Source organism: Vanellus vanellus (assembly GCF_965231255.1).
Source record: "Vanellus vanellus genome assembly, chromosome: 1".
Taxonomy (NCBI): Eukaryota; Metazoa; Chordata; class Aves; order Charadriiformes; family Charadriidae; genus Vanellus; species Vanellus vanellus.
The window spans coordinates 191105225-191119926 of record NC_138905.1 but is presented as its reverse complement, the minus strand read 5'-3'; the positions used below and the strand labels follow the sequence as shown (position 1 = coordinate 191119926).

Sequence of the window (14702 nt, the reverse complement as noted above, 5' to 3'; positions counted from 1 at the left end):
GGACAGTTACAAAATGTTAAGAATACAAGAGAAGCAAGCATCAGAGCGAATTTTTAAGCCAACAACTGTCGGTGCGTTAAGAGTTTCGAAATTAAGGCAGTAAAATCTACAATTCTGAAACAAACATTTTGTCTACCTCGGTAGCTTGCTTTGGTAAACAAGAGAAACAGTGGAAAGAACAAAAGTCTTTGTATGACACTAATGCAAAAGCTCTTAATTATATATACACTTCCATGTTTACAATAAACTCGTGGGGGAGTTCACTAGATATAAAAAGAATGTAAAAATAAAATATCTTTCTGGTCCTGCATCATGTATCTTCATTCACACCATACATCAACAGCACTGACTCAATACAATATTTCTGGAACCAGCATTCAGGGTTTTGTCTAAGAGATTTCAAGTTATGATTTTATTGTAGAAGAGTGTAATTAAACTGTCTGTCACAGAGGAAAGCTTCAATGTTCTCCAGCTATGATGGAAAAGACCACCATCTTTAACACAGTTGTAGTGCTTTGAACAATCTCTCTCTGCAGGTCTAGTCTTTCCAACTACAAGTCAGCCTCATTTTCCAGAAAGATTTTGTAGCCATCTGTCACCTTGCTCCTCCTCCACACCTCTCACAGGGGGGTTCAGCTGTTTCAAGGATTCAAGGCCCAGCTGTGATAGGGTGCAGCTGTATATCCTCAACTCAAATTGCTGCGGAAACAGGTTAAGTTGAGAGCACCGTAAGAAAAGCTACAGTGCAGAGCTATGCAAGATAAGAAAGGTGAAATTTCAGAGAGAAGTAGGATCATTAGCAGCTCAGAGATTCAAAAGTAAAAGTACCAGTGTGGAAAGGTGTGACATCCTGAAGGAAAAAAGCAATGAGTCAGCCAGTTTTGGTGGTGCCAGTGGCTTCAGCGGGTGCTGGCACAGAGGATTCATTCCAGGGAGCAGCAGATACCTACTTTTCTCCTCCTGACTGATGCCTGCCTGGCCAGCAAAGACTCTTTAGGTGTCTCGCTGAAGTACAGGCACACTTAGGCTGACAGGTCACTACATCCTAGCAATCTTTTGTGTGTGTGTGTGTCAAAAATAATTGCTTTATACTTTTAAGCTGCATATACCTTGTTTGCAAAGACTCTTTGCACATGATTACACATACCCTAAGTGACCCAAAAAAGGAGAGTACTAATAAATGTTTTCACTTTAAGTCACTAAATATTCATTGAGCTAATGTCTGGGCCACACCACTTCCTAGTTAGCACTACAGGTCCTCTCCACATCCTCAGAGGCTTGGCAGGCACAATTCTGAGATCAACCACAAAGAACAAGGCCAGTGTGCCAGGGAAAGTAAGGCTTCAGGTCTTTATGCTCTGTAAATAGCTTGAGAGTGGGATCATTAACTAGATGCTACCTCTGTTTCCATCAGTGGTCTGGTAATTTAAACTTCCTCAAGCCAAACCGTATTACAGGGTTAAACAGAAGTGTTCTGGTAGGTATTCATCTCAAATGGTGTCCTGCTATTTCCCTTTTTGCTTGAGAACAGAAAGCTGCTACATAAGCAGAACTTTCCAGTTCAGAACTGAACAGGTTAGCACTGAACCACATTGATTAAAACATACACACCTGATGCTTGCAGGACAAACGCTGGGACAGCCCCTCTGACACATTACTTTTACCAGAGGGGAGAAAGGAGTCAGCATTTAAATACAGACTCCTCTTGAGTCCCTGCAACCTGAACCAGCGAATCACCCTGAGAAGCCAGGCTCCCCATGATAACAGCTTGACTTGGACAGAGAAGCAGCAATCAGCCAGGCTGTTAATTCGCTTGACTTCACACTCAAGTGAAGCCTATACTGGTCTCAGCTAGAAGTAGCAACTCCAGTGCCCGCCAGGTCCCCATTGGAGGCACATGCTTGCCAGCTTCCTCACTTGAACACCTTGCTGATGCATCAGAAAGTTTGATGAAAAGGCCTTGGATCGAACCGCAATGTAATGTAGACTTTTTCCTATACCTTGAAAGGCTCTTTGCATAGGCCTTAATTGCAAGACAGTAAATATTAGCTACATCATAATGAAGATCTAGTCATTGCCCTGTTCTGAATAAGTAAATGAGGTGATCTTCAGATGTGGAAAGGAAGGGTTTCAAACACCCTGTATCTTATCTGGCCACTGCTAGGTAATGAAATATGAAATAATGAATAATGAAAATAAAGTTTAATCTGTCAGTGAAGTTCGCAGAATTATATTGAAATCTGTCTTGTTTTTTTTCACTCACTAGAAATGACTACTCCTGTTTTAGTTCATGTAGAGGAGCTCAACTATGCTTTTAAGTACATGTTCCCTGGGAACACCCATGGCCAGAAACTGTATCTGTTACCAAAAGAGCTGAACACAGTCTCTCTCCCATGCTGCTACTGTATTGTGTTGCAAAACTCAAATGCATTAAGACCTGGTATATCCATACTGGGCTTTAAAAACCACAGACAACAAAGTATTACTAGTGACAGCATAGCTGTGGCAGGTCAGCTCAAGTTGCAGGAGAATAACCAGAAATCGCAACAAATACATGGATGCTGACCCACACAGTGGGAATAACACTCCAGCTAGGTATTTTAAATCTAATTCAGATCTGTGTAACACAGCTTTGGTCCTGATTTAATTTTGTTGTAGCTGTTCTGAGTCAGCTTGTTGAGACAGCAGTAATACATGAAGAAGGCAAAGGGGAAGAAATCAGGAAAGGGCATAACATTTTAATCTGTTTACACATGCCCAATGACTAACTTTGAACGGAAATACCTCAACGATAAGTACATACAGGTTAACATTATGCAGTAGAAAAAAGTTTAACATACAAATATCCCTTTCTCTGCAACAGTCTTCTCCAGACCCCTTCTGCAGCCTCATAAAGAAGGATGTAGCAGGAAGAAATACACAGAAACACACAATGAGATGACCCGTATAAAGTTGACTCAGGCATATTTGAAATAACTTGTGGTTTGAAGAATTAGCTGATCACGTGGTATTAATTTCTACTGTCATTTATTAGCGATCTAAAAGAATTCTTGAGTCTGTACCTTTACAGGAAAACATTAACAAAAAAGAGAGATGTATAGAAACCAGTTTATATAGACACAAACATGGCAACATCCGACTTCAGTCTAACTGCACTTGGAAAACTAAGTCCTACCATACAAGCCTTGGTTGTGAGACACTCGGCCCCCGGTCCAGCAAAGTTACAGTTTAGTATTTCAACTCGGGCACAGGACAGATGCCACAACACAGGGATGAGTTACAAGCAGCAGGTACTCACTAGAGCTCCATCCACGGCCGACAAGCTCTCGTAGGTCTTCCACGCTTTTTCCCTCACGCTGTCCGACACTTTCAGAGCATCGCAGAGCAGGACGAAGTCAGCTTCGCCAATTTCCAGCCTAGGAAAAGCAAAAGGCGTCACCAGCGGGGACTCCGTGCAGCGCACCGGGGCAAACAGAGCTAAGAAGCAACAACCAGCTCCTGAAGGGTGCCCCGGCGTGACACCGCCCCACCCCGCACAACAGCCCGGGGGGAGGCACAACCCGGATCCCCCCGGGCCGCAGAGAGCCCCCGGCAGACAACCCGGGCCCATCACCTCCAGCCGCGGGGGCAGCCCGACCGCTCCCCCGGCCCAGCCCAGCGCGCCCCGGCAGCTCCCGGCCCCTATGGCCCTTACCGGGGAGCGGTGGGCGGCGGCGCGGAGCCGCTATCGGGGCTGGCGCGTTGGTTCCTGGCGGCGGCGCCCGCCCTACGGGGGGGCTTGGGCGGCATGGCGGCCCGCGCGGGCGGGCGGGCGGGCGGCCGTTGGGCCCTGCCGTTCGAACGCCCGCCGCGGGCAGCAGTAACGACGGGCCGCCGGCTACCGCTCACCCTCACCCCCCCTCCACTGCCGCCCAAACCGCGGGAAAACTGCGTCACCCGCCAGCCGCTCTACCGTCACTTCCGGGCCGGCTGAGCGCTCCCCCACCCCACCCTCCAGCGAGGAGCGGCGACGGCGACCGCGCCCCCCCCAGTCACAGACCGGCTCGGCGCGCCTTCAGAACCCGGAAGGAGAAGCTGCCCGCCTCAGCCGCTCACCCAATGAACGCACTCCTTCCCCCGCGCTAGCCAATAGGAGCAGGCTCCGCTTCGGGCGTCCCGGCAACTGGCGCGAGGGCGCGGCTCGCGGGCGGGGCGGGGCGGAGCTCTCTGAGGTAACGGAGGGCCGGCAGGTACTGGGGCGGTTACCCTGTGTCTGGTGGTGTCTTCTCTCGCTCTCCCGGACTCGGTTTTATAGTTGAAGTGGGGCAAAGCTGGGGGCGCAGCAAGGGAAGGAGCGATGGCATTCGGCTGTAGGTGGCAGGTGGCGGAGGGAGGAAGGACATCATGGTGAGGTGGTCAGCGCCGCTTCCTCACAAAATGAACACTTGTAGCCTCGGCGTTAGAGATCCTCCAGGGTCCTTTAGTCACTCCAGAGGCGATAGCCCAGCTGTTTCTGGTATTTCAGGTACTCCACAAACTGGAGGCGGTCCATACATCTTTGCTGTGACATGGGAAGAACCATAGACCTATCTATAAAAATAACTATACAGACGTAGAGCAGGACAGAAATTACAAAACCTTTATGACCATGTCTCAATCTGACATTCACCGGAATCCTAACTAAAATACTGCTTTTAACACTGCATTACAATTACGTTTAATGGAGGAAATTCTCCAGACTTTGGGCATCTTCTGAATTTTAAGCCAATGAGATTCCAATCCCTGTTACCCTGATTCAGAGATCTTAAAAATCTACTCTGTTGCCTATAAATCACATAGCTGCATTTAGAAGGCAGATTACTGCTGCAAATGAGCACATTTATTTTCCGATTTTTATGATGACTTCTTAGAAAAAAAGCAAAAATATTTCTAAGGAGTCTTACTACATGCACATATTTATCATTCGTCTGTAAAGCAACTAGTTCTAGTGAGATTGTTGTCAAAGCTCTGGATTTAAAGTAAAAACATGAGTACAACTACGGTATACAATAAAAATTCACTAGTATTTTCAAGATTCACACTATTAAGTTGTTGAGGCCTTTTCTTTATATTCATTAACTTATTTAAAAACAGGGGAACAGTCTATTTTTCTGGTTCATAATTGGAATTAAACTAATTACAGTAAAGTGAATACAGAACACATGGAATTTCTGAGGCAAATCAAAGTACCTAAACTCAAAATGAAATGTTTGAGTAGTAGACTGTAGTGGGATATGTAATGATTCTAGTATTCTAGTTTTACTATGATTCTAGTAAAACACTGACAGTAACTTTACCCTGCTTGTAAGCACATTTAAAATAATTCTTGTAATCAGATTATACCAGATGCTGTGGAACGTTTGGAGTCTAGGAGTATGTTGCTTACAGTTGAACCACAGACAACTAGGAAAAGTTGCCAGCTTGGAAAAGTAAGCTAAAACGCTAAACGACAGATGAGTCCGTTGCCTTCTCCTCACAACTGGCTTTAAGAGTGCAGAAGAATTTAAAACGAGAGTAAAGCATCTCAGAAAACTTGGTCACAGCCAGTGGAGACCCTCCCAGCTGTCAGCGAGAAGGAAACACACCCTCCTGGGTAGTTTCCCTCACAGCTGCTTTAGCACGCTTTTAGACCCAGGCCTTGGATCATCCAAATGTCAGGCAACACAGGAATTTGTGTTGCTCTCATAACCCCCAGTGCATTAGTGCTTAGGGAACATCATATCCTTTTAAAGAGTTGACAACCAGCCTCAGCGTAAATACTAATTTTCTAAAATTGCTAGTGTGCCAAGCACCTTCTCAAGTCAAATTTTATTCACCTTTTCATCAAACAAGGCACTTAGGGCTCCCCTCCATAAGAAGGTACAACCAAAATATAATCTCGGAATTCTTCAAGTTACAACTGGTGGGAGGAGAAGGGAGGCAGCAAATGAATTGAGCTACAATAACCTTGAATCGTCCATCCCAGAGCCTCAGATGTAGTAATTACATCTAAACTGCACTAAGAAGACTTAACATGTATGTATGTACGTACTTACAAAGAAAGGCACATGCATGTGTAAAACCATATGTAAATTGCTGTGCTTCCCCCCCCCCCCCCCCCCCTTGTTAGATATACTGATTTGAATGTTCTAATCCTTTATTTTAAAACATTTTCTTTTAAATGGAGCCTTTGGGCTTTTGGAGTAATGTGACAAAGGAAAGAAGAAAAGCAGCTCTTATTGGGAAAAGAAAGAAAAAAGGGAAACACTGCAAGGTCAAATAAAGTAATAATGATAATTTCTCATCTGACCTGGCAATATCTTTATTCTAAACATCTTGCTACAACAGCTTTTAAAGTGTAGGTCATAGATGGATGGCAGTCTGTGAAACATTGCCCAGTCAGGCAGTCCTGACTCATTGTTTCCAGCTGCTAAACAATCTTAAGTAATTTTATTATCTTAATTTTTTTCACTTAAAACTGTTGCTATAGTTTCATGGTAATTGCCGTTGGGAATAGAAGTCATGCTTTCATTGCAAATGAAACCAAGCCTTTTTGACTCTTACTGCTCAGACAGGATAGAAGCTTGGAACTTTTTTAGTTCTCATAAAAATGAAATATTTGTGATGGGGAAAGTTGATTTAAGTGCATCTCATGGTCTACCAAGACTAGCTGCTTATTTCTACATTGTCACAGACCTGTACCACTGAAGTTACAATTATAATAAAATCAGTTCTTCTGGAGATGCGTGACAGAAATCTATGTACTAAAACCACTAAATTGGGAGCTGGCTGGTTGTGCTCCTTGTTGGTGAGCCTGGCCTCTAAAGACTCAGTTCAAAATATGAAGGATAAAAACCATTTCTAAAAGCGAATATTTCTACACTGATGTAAAATCCATAGGGACCATGACAAACCTCAACCCATTGGTCTCTAAACAGAGAGGCATTTGTTAGGTGTTGCCTCCTCTAACAGTTCAAAGCCTCTCTCTGTATATACACATTATTAATAAAATATTTTCACTCCACATTTATACACATTTGTGACTTGCTGTTCTCAGAGCATTACATAGTGCACTGCTGGAGTCTCAGATACTGCAGTGATGAGTTTAAGGCCGGAATCTCTTGTCAATAAAGTGTTTGACCAAATTGCTAATGGGATCTGAAAGGACACTATTACTATTGTTGCTGGATGGAGAAATGTCTGCACGTATATGATGCCTATATGCAAAACCTCAACCCAGGCCATTGCACAGATACTTCTAGTTCTCTCCCTTTGAGATTAGAGAGGTTTTGTATTGATCAAAGTATTTAGACTAGAGTGTGACCTTTTTTCTCTTTTTACTCAGATAATTGTATTTATCCATTTATAGAAAATCATAACTACTTATAACTGTATAAGGACCTTATACATTGCATGTTCTCTGTAAGTGAAAATGGCTGTCAGTCATGTCTGTGTTACAAATTTGTGGTAGCATTGACGGCCAGGGTACTAAAAAATAAAATCTCTGACTGATGCAATTTATCAAATGAAGCCCTAGTGCCATCAGAAAAAAATAATCATTCCCGGTACAGCTTTCTTTGCTTGTGGAAGGTGTCCAGACATTAGTACAAAACATGCCTTTGCATGCACAGCTGCATCGCACTTCATGTTTTGTCACACAGGTACCGTCCTGTGTGTGCCCAGCCGGCAAAGCCCTTCTAACCCCAAACATATTCTGCTCTTGGGCTGCACGGGGCATCCTGTGCCCCTTCCGCAGGGCAGTTCATTTTGGTTGGTACTGCCAAATGGTAATGAAATAAAGGTCTGCAAACAAACCTACCACAACCCTCTTCTTGCTTGAAATTACCCGGCTACATTAATGACCCCATTGCAATCCCTCCCCTCCCGTCCTGCTCAGTCCCAGGTTCTGCTTCCTCTCTCCGTATGAGAAAGCATGCTCTGACACAGGCAACACCCTGTCCTGCTGCTGGCGGTCTCCCCAGCGAGGATGTTTCCCATGCCTCCGCTTCCAAGATTTCCTAAGCCCACAAAAAGCAGAACATGCTCTACTGGAAATAGTTCTCAGGAATCAAATTATTAACCAACAACCTGAAAGCCAATTGAAAATTAGCAACCATAGCCTATAGTGAGCAGACACAGGCATTTCTCTGAACTAAACCAACCCATGATCTTGTTTGTTTCTCTTTGTGAAGAGTGTGCCTGAGATTCTTTAGCATTCTTTACCAACTCATGGCAGTGAAATACCCTAATTAGGTGAAAACATTTGTGTATAGTATTTCAGCAAAACTCACAGCGTGACAACAGTGCTACAGCCTGTTGCTTCTCTCATAGTAGTAAAATATCCTCCTACAACTAGAACAAACAATGGCAGTAAGAGTACAGCTCTGCTAATATTTCGAAACCACAGGCTAATGCTAACACAGCCGTGTCCGACTTCCATCCTCCCACCCAACTTAGACCAACAGTAGCGTGTCCCACCTTTCCAGAGGACAACGCTACTCTCAGTTGATGGCTTTGATAAACCTCTGTTGGCTTCCACGGTAGTGATTCAGCTGGAAACAATCTTCTTCAAACAAATGAATCCAGCCCCTACTTTTTGTCTCTGAGAGTGCAACACATCTGCGTGCGTCACTTCAGCTAATCCCGCAGCTTCTCATTGCGCCAGATAACCAAAAACGCGTGCATTTTCTGCCTTGCAGGCCTTCATGCGAAAACTTGCCCCGTGGCTCTTTACTGAAGCTGCAAGACTTCAGTTAGAGAAGGAGGGAAGACTTGGAGCTTTTATCACACTTTGCAAGCCCAGATCATACACGTCGGCTGGTGACAGTAGCCTTACACATGCAAAGACCTACCGAACATCAGAGGCTGTTTGGGACCCACGAGAGAGCAACACAGCCCCCTTCACCAAATAAACACGGTGGCATTGGATAGCTGCACTTCTCTGACTTTGCTACTTCAGTAACAAAGTGTGTCTTAGCATTAGGATTCATTTCTTTCCCACCAGGAGTTTTAAAAATATTTACAAAGATAATTGTCTAATGAGGTCATTTTTATACTAACCCTGTTCTGGAATACATTGGGCTGCAAATGTGGTTTTCTTCAGTACAGCACAGCTATGGTTGTTTATTATACTCTTTTTTTGTTATTTAAAAAATATAAAAGGGAAAACGCCCAAGCAGCTCCCGGAGCTAGTTTTTTCCATGGATTTGTGTCCATGGACTGTCCTCTTTGTCTAAGAGGGCAGAAGTTCCAACAGGAGCTTTTCCTGCACTTGGGGTGTTTTAGGTCTTCTTCCCATACAAAACTGCCTGGCATTTAATTAGTGTGGGCACATGCTGGGACCATGCAAGCTTCTCCCTCCTTCCCCATGCTTACTTCCACATACTGATAGAAATAAAGTTCCCTCACCATTGAACAGGCTCAAAAGTTATTAGGGACACAGGCATGCAGCATGGTCATATAAACCTCCTGTCTATAGGAACAAATACTTCTCCCTTGCCCCCACCCCCCCTTGTTATGGTTTGAGGAACCCACAACAACTTACTGTCGTTTAGACAATTATTCTGTCACCTGATGATCCCTCCCCACCCGGGAAGGGGAATGAGGAAAACCCAAGGAAACACGAGGGCTAAAATATAAACAGATTTAACACAATAAGACTAAATAATTAACATTAATAACACTAAAGAACCAATATTGATCTGGATACCAATATAAAATATACAAGGATTATACTCTGCCAATTCTATCCATAGGAAGCTGTGCTGTGCAGCAGTGGACAGCAAATGTCAGACACTGCGAGTGCTACAGCTTCGGGAGGAAGGGAAGGGCTCAGGGGTCCCACACCGGAGCAAGAAGTTCTCAGGATGGCCATCATCAAGGGAGGGAGAGAGGACTCCTTAGCAAACTTTCTGACCGTGACATTCATGGTATAAAATAATGCTGTTGGCCAGCTTTGGTCAAGTGTCTGGGTCTCCCTCCTCCTCATCCCTGCACCTGATAAGCTCGAAAACACTGAGACTTTGAAACCCACATCCCATAGCTGGCTATAAATATTTTCATAAATTCAAACACTGGAGTCTTCTAAAAGTGCAATTTTGCCAAGCATTAGAAGATAAATTAGTCCTGCGTCACTCAAAGCAGGACACCCCTTCAGCGGCCTCATTTCCTGGTGTCTCCATTAAAGGTCACACCACAGACCATGAAGTTTCTTACCGAGTTTTATTTTGAAAACAAAGTTAAAGATGATGCGGGGCTTACTTAAAAATTAACAAGTTTCATGTTTAACTTACAGAAAATAGGAACAGTACACTCATGAAAAGGTAGGAAACATGCTTAAAAGTACTTCAGCGTGAATCTCGCATCATAGAGGGCTCCACAGAATGCACTAGGAACAGCATCCCGGCGTCTATTTGACCTTTATTGCAAGCAGACGATTGCAACATCCTGAATGTCTGTAGCTGAAGTTTTCCCAGAGGGTTTTCCAGCTCGCTTACATCTACACCAAAGTGTAACTATGTAAATATAATTTATACGTGAGCACTTAACCTACATCTACGTGAGGCTTTCCTTGATGTTCATGACTGCCATGCACCATCAAAAATGGATTAAAAAGTCCAGCTTTCGGAAAGTTAACAATTAGTTTTAATTTTATACAAAATGGACCTACACGAAGACTAAACTGTAAATTAAGCCAAATGCAGATGAAGAAAAAAAAAAAAAAAGTATTGTGTATTTGAGAAGCTTCCTTTAAAACAAATTATTTTATCTCGATCCAAACATTCACAATAGCAGGAAGCTGGATGATAGAATGTTTACAATTGTATAATAGCTCCAAAACCAGTAAAGCATCCTCCCACTATATTAAGCGAAGATCCTTTAAAAGATGAAAAATAAGATTAGGCCGAAGCCTCTTGACTGAATTAACCTAAGACAAAAGATTTGGACACTTATGTGCATATTATTTAAAAATTGGTTTAAACAGTTTGGATTTTTTTGCAAACAAATATGCAAGTGTTCCATTAAACATTCCTACTTTCCTGATAAATCGATGCTTAAAATTTGGTCATAAAGACAAGCCATATGACGGAAACTTAGAAGTGGATTTGGGGGCAGACTTTCCAGCCTTGTTTTTGAATGTTACTCCCTTTTTTCCTCTCCCATAATTTTTCTTGCAACCAGCTCCGAAACAGCAGGTATGATGATGCATCTTATCCTGCACTCCCCTCCTACAAAAGTTGCCATTACAAAGATCCCAATCATATAAAAGCAAAAATCAAACTTGCTTTAGGAATAGCAGTTTTAAGTGTAAATGGCATGCTACCGGATGGTATTAGCGGTGTTTGAGCTAGCTCCAGATTAACTGGCAAAGCTTAGCGGCACAGGACATGCCATGACACGGACACCATGAAGTTGAACAAAGGCGAATGCAAAGTCCTACATGTCGTGAACACTCCTGGCTCTCAGCTGGGTCAGCCTGACTCATGGCACGCTCTAGGGTATGTACGTCATTTGACAAATACTCAGGACAGGAATTTCAGACATTAACAACGTGTTAAGTCAGCTTTGGATCTCCACTCTGATTGTATGTATTGTGCAAATACCAACCCAGAATTTAAGCAAGCAGCACAGTATTGCCTTTAAATGAAAAAGGAACAGAAAGGCATCCTCCTTTGTTCGTATTTAATTTCTCAACCACCACCTATTATGTTTTATCTTCTCACTTTTAAAAATAGCACTGCAGGTAAAAAGCATTAATTTTAACTTCAACTTTAGACAGTAAATTATCCATGACCCAGCAATGTGCCCTTGTTGCCAAAAAGGCCAATGGAATCCTGGGCTGCACAGAGAAGAGTGTGGCCAGTAGGTCGAAGGAGGTCATTCTCCCCCTCTACTCTGCACTGGTGAGACCGCAACTGGAATACTGTGTCCAGTTTTGGGCTCCCCACTTCAAGAAGGACAGGGAACTGCTGGAGTGAGTCCAGCGAAGGGCAACTAAGATGATTAAGGGCTTGGAGCATCTGCCTTATGAGGAAAGGCTGAGAGAGCTGCGACTCTGTAGCCTGGAGAAGAGAAGGCTGAGGGGAGACCTTATTAATGCATACAAGTACCTAAAGGGCGGGTTGAAGGAGGATGGAGCCAGGCTCTTTTCAATGGTTCCCAGTGACAGGATGAGGGGCAATGGGCACAAGTTAGAACATAGGAAGTTCCGTTCAAATACACAGAAACACTTCTTTACGGTGAGGGTGACAGAGCACTGGCACAGGCTGCCCAGGGAGGTTGTGGAGTCCCCTTTTCTGGAGATTTTCAAGACCCGCCTGGATGCAGTCCTGAGTAATGTGCTGTAGGCAATCCTGCTTTAGCAGGGGAGTTGGACTCGATGATCTCTAGAGGTCCCTTCCAACTCTGAAACTCTGTGATTCTGTGTAAGAGAAAACCCCAGTAACAGCAAAAGAAAACACAAGACTTTTAGACAAACAGGTTTATAAGATTTATTTTCCATTGCACATACATGGATTATATACAAGTTAGTAACATAAGTTACTTCTTAATTTTCTAAAAGATTGTTACAGCGAACACTTGCTATTTTAAAACATCGAGTCAGAAATCAATCTAAAAAGGTAAATAGGACAATATTTTAAAACCAAAACAAATTGCACTTTGTTAGGGAGAGTCAAATACAGGTTTGTCTATATGCTGTAACAAACTATATAGCAGGTAATATTACAGTAAGAAGTAGCTCTTGCAGTCCATTTTTACATTAATAATCCTTTTCAATTTTACTTAATTAAAAACTGGTGGATATTTCAAAGACTTTCTCTTCTTCCTAGTATTCATCACATGAAATGCACTAGCAACTAAGTCTTTATACAATTGCTATTCAAATATAAGAACACCACACCTGAAAATAAGGAAAAAACCTAAAACATACTGATTTTACATGTATCATGAGATGAAAAGTATGGGAGGTGTTCAGCAATAAAGCCCTGCCCACTACTTACATAAAAGAAGATTTTAAAAAATAATCACTGCACACAATACAAAGGGTGGGGTCATATTGTAGTTTTTAAGTCTCCTGGAACAGCAATATTCCTCATTACTGTTCACAGATGAGTGTTTCCATAGCAAACCTGTTCTCAAAGTGTCGAATCTTTCGGCAATTGACGGCTTCACGCTTCTGAATTCCTGTTAGTATTGGTAAAGAACAACAGAGTTTAAACAGAAGAAGGGATGAGGTACATCAGAGACATAGTAGTTTTACGTTTACTGTAAGATGTCACCAGAAATCAGAACTACCTCTTGTTAACCCCCCTCTCAGAGGAAACCCACGTAGGCACACATTCATACTTAGAAAATCAGTAAGCGGGCAATGATCCTGAAGGTGTGGTGAACCAAGTCACAGTACTGGTTTAGTTAAAACCAACCTGCCCACCCCACCACTGGCTAGTTTTAACCCTCATCAGTCCCCAGTCTCCCTCTCTGCGCCTCTGCAAAAACACGCGTGGGGACGTGAGAGAGAGAACAGCAAAGGAATAAACTGCCCTAGGCAAAAAAGAGTGGACTGGTAGTATTTAAAAAACATCTGGGAATCGGAGAAAGAGAATTTAACCACATTTTAGCCAAACTAATGCTCACAGCCAACCTATGCTCATCGTTTATTACCACATTACTGATTTTTAAATTGGATTTTGCTATTAAGACCTTTTCATTTTTAAACATTGTTCTAAATTATTTTTATAAAATGTATTTATTTTGCTTCTTTTCCCAAGCAGTCAGGTCCAAGCAATTAAACTGCTTCAGTGTGCACTTGCACATCACATACAGTTTAAAAAACACAAAACAATAAAAAGAAGCAAGTCTGAGTAAAATCTGAGTGAAAATTTTAAGGCAGTGTTTAGTATCTTGTCGAGACTCTTCCAAACAATGTTTTTCAAACATTTTCCATGAAGGAGTACCAAGCACTACAGTTCTCCTGTGACGACGACTCTTACTTGCATTTCACTGATGCAAATAGGAAGACGTGGACTAATTTATAAATGGCTTTAATGACAAGAAGAACCTGCAATTCTGTATTTGGATTACAAGGCTACAGCTTCTCATATATTAATGGGGTTTTTGGTTTTTGGGGGGTGGATCAAGAAACAAGATTAAAGAAAAGCATCAATGAAAGCCTGAACCCCAGAAAACACACCCGTGCACACCCCCACACCTTCTCACAGCTCGTAGCTCACTGGGGCCTTGAGCACTTTTGCACAATAAAATGACTTATTTCCATACCTACACAGAAAATATCAGACGTACTTGAGCCCACAGAGCCGGTTATGGCAATAAGCAAACCCCAGAGTCATACCTTTCAACACAATCAAGCCTATTTATTGAACTCAAGCGGCATTGAACTTTCTGCCAACACAAAAGATCGCAGGAGGAACATTTACCTTTCATGGCTTCTTTGCGCTGTAGTTTATAGGTTTCCTTGCCACGGCAGAGGCGGTAAATAAAGAATCCCAGCTGATCCACATTTTCAATGCGATCAGTAACAATCATCTGTTCATGAATCAAATAGGACTGAGGCAAATATGTTCCAGCCTGTTGAACAAAAATACAACAGCTCTGTCAAAAGCCATCTCTTCGTGGTCTAAGTACACAAGAAACAATTTGCACTGTGTTTCTTTAATAAGGCTGTGACATATCTTCTTTGAATTCTT

General features: G+C 42.8%; 2 protein-coding genes across 3 annotated transcripts in view; both read right to left on the bottom strand.

Annotated features, from left to right (window-relative positions):
• The window catches only part of LOC309681411 (retinoblastoma-associated protein), a gene marked incomplete at its 5' end in the record, with an annotated part of 31326 nt that extends 27537 nt beyond the window's left edge, over positions 1 to 3789 (bottom strand). Inside the window, 2 exons of the mRNA XM_082495282.1 lie at positions 3299 to 3416; positions 3695 to 3789. Coding sequence (XP_082351408.1) covers positions 3299 to 3416; positions 3695 to 3789 — 213 coding nt within the window. The remainder of the gene's footprint in view (positions 1 to 3298; positions 3417 to 3694) is intronic.
• Positions 3790 to 12474: 8685 nt separating this feature from the next.
• Positions 12475 to 14702, bottom strand: part of ITM2B (integral membrane protein 2B) — a 28508-nt gene continuing 26280 nt past the window's right edge. For both annotated transcript variants that reach the window (XM_082496093.1, XM_082496092.1), the window contains exons 5-6: positions 14433 to 14583; positions 12475 to 13182 (exon numbers count right to left, since the gene is read on the bottom strand). In XM_082496093.1, the coding sequence (XP_082352219.1) occupies positions 13094 to 13182; positions 14433 to 14583 (240 nt within the window). In that variant the 3' untranslated portion in view covers positions 12475 to 13093. The remainder of the gene's footprint in view (positions 13183 to 14432; positions 14584 to 14702) is intronic.